General features: G+C 38.0%; 1 protein-coding gene across 3 annotated transcripts; it reads left to right on the forward strand.

Annotated features, from left to right (window-relative positions):
- The first annotated feature begins 3,249 nt into the window (after positions 1-3,249).
- LOC106319715 (probable LRR receptor-like serine/threonine-protein kinase At1g56130) lies at positions 3,250-9,007 on the forward strand. 3 transcript variants are annotated; one of them, XM_013758105.1, is made up of 24 exons: positions 3,250-3,426; positions 3,521-3,712; positions 3,798-3,869; positions 3,955-4,026; positions 4,124-4,195; positions 4,268-4,339; positions 4,435-4,506; positions 4,646-4,717; positions 4,839-4,910; positions 5,010-5,081; positions 5,322-5,393; positions 5,548-5,619; positions 5,701-5,766; positions 5,854-5,919; positions 6,047-6,091; positions 6,176-6,237; positions 6,336-6,691; positions 6,767-6,965; positions 7,041-7,199; positions 7,276-7,394; positions 7,620-7,830; positions 7,906-8,134; positions 8,244-8,394; positions 8,481-9,006. In XM_013758105.1, the coding sequence occupies exons 2-24, from the start codon at positions 3,660-3,662 to the stop codon at positions 8,844-8,846; spliced, it is 2,802 nt and encodes a 933-aa protein (XP_013613559.1). In that variant the 5' UTR covers positions 3,250-3,426; positions 3,521-3,659; the 3' UTR covers positions 8,847-9,006. The 3 variants fall into 3 exon arrangements, 2 of the variants coding, with proteins under 2 accessions (XP_013613559.1, XP_013613553.1); XR_001265537.1 differs by having other exon boundaries at positions 3,262-3,426; positions 3,521-3,707; positions 7,906-8,108; positions 8,481-8,722; XM_013758099.1 differs by having other exon boundaries at positions 3,262-3,426; positions 3,521-3,707; positions 8,481-9,007.
- The last annotated feature ends 1,458 nt before the right edge of the window (positions 9,008-10,465 follow it).

The raw sequence follows: 10,465 nt of genomic DNA on the forward strand, positions 1-10,465 counted from the left end.
CAAGTAATCCGTATGCTTTGAAACCGCTATGTTCCTAGATGCACAAGAGTCCTTGATCTATCATCCAATTTCTGGAGGTGTGGCGCATCAACCTTCGCATATCTGATACATCCAAAGACTCTTAGATGTTTTACACTCGGTTTTTGACCTTTGAACACCTCGTATGGTGTTTGATACTTCAGTGTCCGTGTTGCAACCCTATTGATGAGATATGTAGCATGTCTTATGGCCTCACCCCACAGATAGTTAGGTATGCTTGTGTTCTTTAGGATACTCCTTGTGATCTCTAGTATGGTTATATTGCCTCGTTCTACCACTTCGTTCTGCTGTGGCGTGTAGTGAGCGGTTAAGTGTCGTTGAATTCCTGAAGCCTCACAGAACTTTAGAAATTCAGTATATGTGAACTCTCCACCTCTGTCCATTCGAAACGTCTTGATGTTCGTCTTTCTCTCTTGTTCCACCATTGCTTTGAAGCTTTTGAATGATCGTCCACAAGTACGAATATGTACATATTCCCTGCTGTTGTATCTGGCGTAATTGGTCCACATAGGTCTCTGTGAATGAGTCCTAGGATTTCTTCAGCTCGATAAGTGGTTGCATGTGGGAAGGCTTGACGTGTTTGCTTCCCTAACATACATGATTCACATGTTTCCTTCTCCACTTCGATTTTAGGTATACTTAAAACCACTTCCTTTTGTATCATTAGCTTCATTGACTCGAGGCCAATGTGGCCTAACCTCGCATGCCACCTCGCGGAATCACTCTGTACCTCCAGTTATAAGCACTTCGTATTACCTACCTCCATAAGCACCTTGTAGAGGCGATTTCTTGATCTATTTGCTTTTACAATCAAGTTTTCGTCTCTATCGTGTAGCGTAAGGTAGTCTTCTCTCATTCTAACATCATAACCTGATTTCATAGCTTGGCCAAGACTGATTATATTGCTTCTTAGATTTGGTATGTAGTACACATTAGATAGTAGCTTATTTTCTCCGGTTTGTGTGATAAACAAGATGGAACCCTTGCCTTCTATGTTGATTCTTGAGTCATCACAAAACCTTACCTTCCCTGTAATGGTTTCATCGATACTTTTAAAGTAATTTTTATTTCCAGTCATGTGATTGCTGGCGCCATTATCGAGATACCAAATTTTGTCCCCATCCATGCTCGACTCAAATACCTTAGGCTGCACGTTTTTCTCATTAAGATATACTACTTCGTGCATCATTAAGCCATCAGCTTCATGTGTCTCATCTTCTTTGGTTTCTTGTGTCTCCTGCAACTTGAGCAGTCTGTCGGGACAAGTAGCGGCGAAGTGGCCGATCTTGTCACACCTGAAGCATGTAACCCTGGTCGGATCTCTGCTATCCCAATACGATTTGCCATTGCGTCCCCTTCCTCTGTAATAGCCTTGTCCTACTCGTCCTCGTCCTCTGTACTTGCCATGGTAATCACGGTTTGACTGTGTTTCCAATTAGCATACATTAGCTTGCTTTGATTATTATCTTCGTTTTCTCCTTCTTCTTCATGTATACGTTCTTCATAGGTTTTTAATTGACTTATGATATCTTCAAAGTTGGTTGTTTTTAGGTCAAGAAGTTGCTCGCGTGATGCGACGATGTGTATATACTTCTTCCTTGGCATACTCTTTAAAATTTCTTGACAAGCTTGCTTTCTTCCATGTTTTCCCCTAGTGCAGCCGATTTTGACGAGATTTTGGATAACTGCCCAACAAAGTCATCAGTACTTTCGTTATCCTTCATCGTAATGCGATCAAATTCAGCCATAAGGGCCTGTAGTCTTGCTTCTCTAACTCTCTCTGCTCCTAAGTGTTGAGCCTTGATGGCATCCCATACCTTCTTTGCACTCTCCAACTCATTGACTTGTAAAATTAGGGCTTCCGGAATAGACTGACACAGAAGGCGTCGTTTCCATGTTGTTCTTGTCCACTGCGTCCGATTCATTCTCCACAACCTCCCATACTTTATGAACTTTGAGGACAAGCCTCATCCTCATAGACCACACCGTATAGTTTGTTGCGTTTAGCATCGGACAAGAGATCGGCGATGGCCCTCCCCCTTCTTTTGTCTTGGTCGTTACTATATCTCCCATGATTGCTGTTTTGCTTTAAGTGCTGGCTCTGATACCAAATATAATTTTAAGGATTGTGTATGAAACTCAAATAAAGAACTCTCTCTTTATTAATCTTTCTCTTAAGGAAACACTCAAAAACTTTAAGCTTCTCAAACACAAACTCTAAAACTCTCAAAAGTATGCAACACTGTTGCAACTCTTTATATAGATATTATAGTTTCCTAAACTCTTAGGGACTAACTTTCCTAAACATATCACGATTAGGACTTGTGTAACTTGTTCACTAAGTTAACTTCAAAATTATCTCCAACAAGATATAGTCATATTCTGAGTTTATGTAAAAGCATTTTCAAGAGATAAAACCATGCTTGAGGCTCATCTATAGAGCGAGATTACAAAAGGGAAACCAGATATCGATTTTGTCTAACTAAGTTTGCTAAACTAAACCACTTAAACATAAATTCTCTAATGTGGAGTCGCAGCTCGCAAACAAATAGGTATATAACGGCAGTACTTAGCTGTGATGTTGTTGGAGATACGATGGTTAACACAAGTTCTCCAACTATCATCATTTTTTGGAACAAATAGCAGTCGCACATCAATTGACTCAAAGATTTAACATTTTTCCATTAGTTCACAAACTTGTCTTTGTAACACAATTATATATATATATATATATATATATATATATATATATATATATTCGAAGTAATAAAATCATGATTATTGGGAGGTTCTTAGGGTGAGGTTCTTAACGGAATATAAGAACCCGTTTTTTAACTTTTAACTAAAAAAGCTAACCGTCTCTTAAAACTCTTATTTAATAGTCCGTTCTTACATTTTGTAGTTAAAAGTTAAGAGAAATGTTATTATATTCCGCTAAAAATCTGATTTTAAGAACCTTCCGATGATCATGCTCTAAAGTAAAAAAAAATCCACACTTGATGCTTGTAAAAGTCTAGTAGTCATCGGTAAAAGTAACGTCAACTTGTCCGTCAACTGGTCCATTACATTTATTAAATTTCTGTAGCGTAGGGCTCGGGATTCCACTTACCGTGTTTTCGGGGGTACATAATAAGTCAAATCAAGAATGTAACGATAATAGTAAAAAAAAAAGTAAAAATAAGTAAGATTATTTAAGGAGGGGATACGTACCCCAAGATTACCAGTGTAAACCGTTGCTGTGAACAAAAAGAAGAGAGAGTAAAACTCCGTCGATGACAATGCCCACGTGTATACTCCTCAACATCTTGTTCCTCTTGTGTATCTCTGGTTCGATTCACCTGGTTCGAGCTCAAAACCAAATGGGAGCCACTATTCATCCGGAAGAAGGTTTGTCTTTCAACCCTTTGAAATAATTAATAACAACTTGTTTGGTTTAAATAAAGTGACGGTTGGTAATAAAAAACTGACGGATAAACAACAGCGGAAGCTTTGAACTCCATCTTCGCGGCTTGGAATATTCAGGCGCCAAAGGAATGGAATATAAGCGGCGAACTTTGCTCCGGCGCAGCCATCAACGACAACATTATCATTGATGACAAAGCCTACAACCCTCTTATCAAATGCGACTGCAGTTTGGAAAAGTCTACACCCTGCCGAATCACCGCCCTGTACAGTACAACCTCTTTAATTTTTCTCTTATTTTTTTTTTCTTTTGTTTTCGCCACTGAATGTTTCCATGTTGTTGTTTTACTCCACAGCAAGGTCTATGCGATGGATGTTGCAGGGCCTATACCTCCACAGCTCTGGACTTTGACACACCTCACCAATCTGTATAGAAACTTTTTTTTTCATCATTCAGAAAGAGCTGGTAAATGCATTCAGTGTACCTCAAAATAACAGGCATTTTTCTTTCAGGAACCTGGCTCAAAATTATCTCACCGGACCCCTTTCTCCTGCAATTGGACAATTGGCTCGAATGGAATGGCTGTAAGGCTGTTGATTGAATGATAACTTCTTCCTTTTCTTAATCTCTCTCTCTTTCTTGTCACTTACTCTTGGCCTGTCCTGTTCTCAATTACCGTAGAACTTTTGGGATCAATGCCCTGTCAGGCCCCTTTCCAAAGGAAATTGGTTTGCTTACCAAGTTGAAATCTCTGTAAGCTTCTTCATTCTTCTTAAGAAAATATCATCATGCTTCCTTATTAATAAAACTATCTTCTGTATGCAGTGGTATTGGTCGAAATAACTTTGCCGGTTCTATACCAGCTGAGATTGGGAATTGTACGGAACTACTAAAAATGTGAGAATGTATTGTGCTTTTAGTGTGTAAATTTAGTTAATATAACCTTTCAAAATCATCTAGTGTTGTAAGCATTTCTTACATTCTATTTGCAGATACTTATCAAATTCAGGACTTAGCGGGGAAATACCTTCCTCATTTGCAAATCTTGTAAACCTGGAAGACGCGTAAGATTTTCTTTTAATTAAATTCTCATATACGTTAAGTTTTATCGTTGTGTTTCTACATTTCTGTAATTTTTTTATTAATTAATTTTACATTATTATTTATGTTTTGCGTGGGGGTGGTTTCCTATGTTTGTACCAGTGCGATCACCGATCTGGACATTACTGGTAGGATACCAGAATTTATTGGAAAGTGGACAAAACTTACTATCTTGTAAGAATGATTTTTAGTTTTAGAAAGTTATATATATTTGTTACTTATACTGCTCATGTTATCTAAATTGTACACTTAGTGGAGATGTTTTCATGCTACTGCAACCATGTTTTTACTGCAGGCAAATTCTCGGAACTGGTTTGACCGGTCCCATACCATCGTCATTTTCCAACTTAACTTCTTTGAGAGAACTGTATGTGTTTGGCATTGGTGTCACCGTGTCACAATCATTCTTGTTTAAGATTTTTTTTAATTTCCATCTCTGCATAACATAATCATATCTTAAATGTAGGAGTCTTGGTGATATATCCAATGGAAGCTCTTCCCTTGAATTCATTAAAGACATGAAATCTCTAACTACACTGTAAGGCAACAATTATACTCCAATCAATTATGATCCTGGGCATAGCCAAATGAATCATTGAAATATAGCCTATTATTTTTTTTAAATTACATTAAAAAACCCCAAATTTGTCCCTTTTTTTAATTAAACCCTTACTAAAACGTTTATATTCTCCACAATCTCAGGACCGCCCCTGACTCCAATTCATGAACTGTCTCAGTCTTCTCTTTGCGTGTATTTAATTGATGATATATGTTGCAGAGTATTGAGGAACAGCATTCTCACTGGGACAATACCCTCTAATTTTGGGGAATACTTAAATCTGACACAAGTGTAAGCATATTTTGAAGTCTTTTCTGTAAAAGCAAGTGAGATGATTTGTGAAAGTCACCGAGACAATACCAAGTTATCTTAACGTTGCTGATAATGTTAGTTCTCAGTTTCCTCCATTCATTGAACTTACTGTGTTACCATGTCTGTTTTCCAGTGATTTAAGCTTTAACAGACTACATGGACCAATTCCAGCTTCACTTTTCAACGTGTATCAACTTACCTACTTGTAAGTTTTCTACTTCTTTTGGGTCTATATAGTCGTATCTAGCTGTGATAACTGTGGATGACCTTGTTGTCTTCATATTAGGTTTCTGGGAAACAACACGTTGAATGGTTCTTTGCCCACTAAAAAGAGCCAGACTTTGAGCAATATGTGGGTTACAACATAATCCGAAACTGTTTTATAATATATTACGTATTCTGTAGTTTCTAATCCTTCTTCACAATCATATTATTTTAGAGATGTTTCGTACAATGATTTGGCTGGTACTCTTCCTTCATGGGTCAGCTTACCAAACCTGAAACTGTAAGTGAACAAAACACTGTATCTCTACTTATAATCACAGTGGGTTTATATCAGAAAGAAATTAGCTTCCTTTTCTGACTAGGAAATATTATTATAATCCTAACAAAACTGTATGTTATTTGTGCAGCAATCTTGTTGCTAACAACTTCACCTTGGAAGGTCTTGACAAGAGGTGATTTTATTAAATATGTTCTTCTTGATACCTGATATTCTAGTTTCATTTTTTAATATCTGTCTGTTTCCATTTTGTTACAAGGGTTTTACCAGGAATAAAGTGCCTGCAGAAGAACTTCCCCTGCAATCGAGGAAAAGGAATCTGTAAGTGTGACAAAGATATATCATCATAACAGTTGCAGGTATTTTATTTTGGAAAAAAAGAAGATTTTCTTAAGGTTTTTCTGTTGACTGGTGTCTAGATTCTGACTTTTCAATCAAGTGCGGAGGGCCACAGATACGATCCATAACAGGAGAAGTATTTGAGAGGGATGACGAGGATCTTGGATCTGCTTCATTTTTCGTGAATGATGTTAACAGATGGGCAACCAGTAGTGTAGGACTTTTTGCCGGGAATATCAATAATATATGGGTTATCAACAGTTTGGGCGGAGAGCTTTTTCAGACAGCAAGACATTCTTCATCTTCACTAAGATACTATGGGTTGGGGCTAGAAAATGGAGTCTATACCGTAAAACTTCAGTTTGCTGAAATAGAAATACTTGGTACTAATGCTTGGAAAGGTTTAGGAAGAAGACGTTTTGACATTTATGTCCAGGTGCTTTACAAGTTAACTTATTAATGTGTAATAATCATCTTTCTGAATTCTGAGACCTAGCTCCTTTTTTTACAGGGAAGACTTGTTGAAAAGGATTTTGATATACGCAAAACATCTGGTGACACTACTGTCCGACCAGTTCAGCGAAACTATAAAGCACATGTATCAGAAAATTATCTTGAAATTCATCTTTTCTGGGCTGGCAGAGGAACATTTACTATTCCTGTTAAAGGTACTTGTGGGCCACTAATATCGACCATCAGTGCAAAACCAGGTATCAAAACAAATGGCGAATTCTTTTCTTTTTCTTTTCTATAATCTTCCTGGTGCCTAAGTGGTACATGTTCAGATTTTATACCAACTGTGGGCAACAGACCACCATCAAAGAAAAAATATACGACTGGTACTGTTGTGGGTGCTATTGTTGGCCTAGGCCTTTTAAGCATATTTGCAGGCGTGGTTATCTTCATCATCCGAAAAAGCAGAAAGCGTTACACAGATGATGCAGGTAATAATTACAACACAAACATGTCTTTGAGCTTGAACATCATCTTTCAAAGTGGTTCATATTTTTGTTATGGCAGAGCTGCTTAGTATGGATGTAAAGCCATACACTTTTGCTTACTCTGAACTTAAAAGTGCCACTCAAGATTTCAATCCCTCAAACAAGCTTGGAGAGGGAGGATTTGGGTCTGTTTATCGGGTAAACCCCTAACTAAGTAGCAATAGAACAGCAAATGGCATAACTAAAACTTTTAGAAACGAGTAGACGTCATACAATAATAATATATTCGTATACATATATAGATAGATATATGCATATTTCTCAAAGCGTTGGAAATAATGAGACATGTGCTTCATAGGCCTTGAACAATAAAATGGTAAGATTAATACACGTGTTTTTGTTATGCTTTGAAACATCTAACAGGGGAACCTGGCTGATGGAAGAGAGATCGCTGTGAAAATGTTGTCGGTTGGATCCCAACACGGAAAGGGACAATTTGTTGCAGAAATCATAGCAATTTCTTCAGTATTGCATCGCAACCTAGTAAAGCTTTACGGGTGTTGCTATGAAGGAGATCATCGCTTGCTCGTATATGAATATCTCCCAAATGGAAGTCTCGATCATGCACTATTTGGTAAAGAACATAAACATGGCTTATTTATATTTGCTTCTCTACAAAGCTGAATTACTCATTCTTTGAATGTTACAGGAGGGATTCTACATCTTGATTGGTCCACCCGTTTCGAGATATGCATGGGAGTAGCCAGAGGTCTAGCCTACCTCCACGAGGAGGCGAGTGTCCGTATAGTACACAGGGATGTTAAGGCCAGCAACATTTTGCTTGACTCTAAGCTGCTCCCAAAAATTTCTGACTTTGGGCTTGCAAGGCTATACGATGAAAAGAAAAGTCACATAAGTACCCGAGTGGCAGGAACTATGTATGCATTTCCAACCACAGCTTTTTCTTATTTGGAACACTAATTTATATATGTATATATATAAAATATATAGTTGTATATATAACACACATGTTTGTGTGAATGCAAGTGGATATCTTGCGCCAGAATATGCCATGCGAGGAATCCTAACAGAGAAAACGGATGTGTATGCCTTCGGTATTGTGGCTCTTGAGTTGGTGAGTGGAAGGAAAAATTCTGATGTGAACCTCGGGAATGAGAAAAAATATCTTCTTGAATGGGTAAGTCCTTGCTTGTTAGTCAAAATTTTTAATGGAAAGGTATTTATCAAAATTTGATATAAATCTAACAACATTGGTGTATACAGGCCTGGAATCTACACGAAAATAGCTGTGAAGCTGAACTAATTGATCATGAGCTGACTGAATTCAACATGGAAGAAGTGAAACGCGTGATAGGAATTGCTTTGCTGTGCACATACTCATCTCATTCCTTGAGACCACCGATGTCAAAAGTGGTGGCTATGCTTTCAAGAGACATTGAGGTCAGTGAGGTAACCTCTAAGCTAGGCTACCTAACCGACTTAAGATCTGATGACACCTCAGGCTCCTCTTTTAGCGCCTTTCAAACTAAAGAAACAGGTGCTACTGCGTATAACTCGACGAGCTTTGTGATGCCTAGTGACAGCGGCTATAAGCAAATGCTTGGAGTCAAGATCAATGAGGGGAGATGATGTCTGTTCTATCTATGATGGGCTATACATGTATGTCACTATATGAGGATCACTATTTTCTTCTTTCGCTGGAGAAACATTTTCACTTTGATTCAACAATGTTTTAAGCACTTTTTCATGAGTTTGTCCACTAGTAATAGTAATACTAAAAGTTTATTTTATCAGTGTAGTTTGCAAACAACATCTAAACTACTAAAACAATTCATTTAGCCAAATCGGTGGTACAAAACCAACAACATTGCTAAAGGAATACTACGCTGTGTGGTAACTTATATCTTTGTGTTCATTGCACGTAGGATATATTGGATTTCCTTACATCGGTGAAATTCATTTAGATGTATCAAGAAAGTATAACACTCTGTACGCATAGACATCATCTTCTCAATTTAAAATATTATGTGGCAAACAGTATTGATGATAATTAATCTAGAAACTGACTGTAAAGAACCTGATCTTGTTTTGGTGGAGCCTTTTTGGTTTTTTTAAAATTAAAGTCCAACTCTTTCTTTTTATTTTGCCTCACATTGGAAGTTTAGAAAACCTACCTCCTTTTCCTCCCTCTATATAAGAAACTCAACCCTTCTCTTTATTCTCATCAAGTCAAAGTATTTCTTTGCATGTAACTAGTTGTTGTTGAATTATCCGACGACCAGTCACTAGTGGCTTTTTCCGATGGGATTTCTGGGTGAGCTTCCGGCGAGATTTCTAGGCGAGCTTCCGGCGGGATTTCTGGACTAGCTTCCGGCTGGTTTTCCTATTGACCATCTGCTGTCAATCATTCCAGCCAGTGACTAAGGTGAGGGTCTATTTCGTAAATCCTGTACCAGTGTAGAATTCTCTCAATCATAGTTTAGATTTCGAATCATGATCCGTCTGTTTGAATTGAGTCTGTTTGAGTCTTGATTGTTAGTCAGTTCATTCATTGTAAACTAGAACTAGGGGTCTAGAGGATTCAACCGTTGATTTGATTGTATGATGTTAAAAGATGTGATATATTTATGTATGTATACATAGTTATGAGTAGGGACTATGTGAGAGGGTGGGGGTCCAGAGATGTCTGGACTAGCGACGCAGCTTTGGTGGGCGGTGGCTCAGAGACGTCTGGGCTAGCGACGCAGATTGTGTGGGGCGTGGGTGCAGAGACGTTTGCATTCGATGCAGCTTTGGAGGACGGGGTACATAGACAAATTGTACTAGCAACGCAGCGTATGTATATATATATCCATATGAGGAGATGTGGGGTGTATGGACTAGCTATATGCTATCATCGCATTGTTTGTGTTGTGTGATGCTTTAGGCATCTTTTTTGTTCATGTTAGAGTTAAACTTCCATAGTGGGAGTTCTATTTACTCAAGTCAGTGGTTTGCGTGTTTAGCATCCCATACCTCACGGAGTAACTCCCCTGTTGCTCACCCCCCATCTTCCCATCGCAGGTGAGGCGCTTGCCGAGTAGTTGGATATCTGGACGAATTGGTGTCTTGGAGATCACATATTTTATTACGGTTTTACATCGATTTATTAGACGTATTTTTATAAATCAATTTAAAGATGTAGTTCTTTTGTATTTATTTTATTAAATGCTTTGGTATTTTATTCGGTTTTGAATAACTCGGTTTGA

This window comes from Brassica oleracea, chromosome C2, assembly GCF_000695525.1.
Source record: "Brassica oleracea var. oleracea cultivar TO1000 chromosome C2, BOL, whole genome shotgun sequence".
Taxonomy (NCBI): domain Eukaryota; kingdom Viridiplantae; phylum Streptophyta; class Magnoliopsida; order Brassicales; family Brassicaceae; genus Brassica; species Brassica oleracea.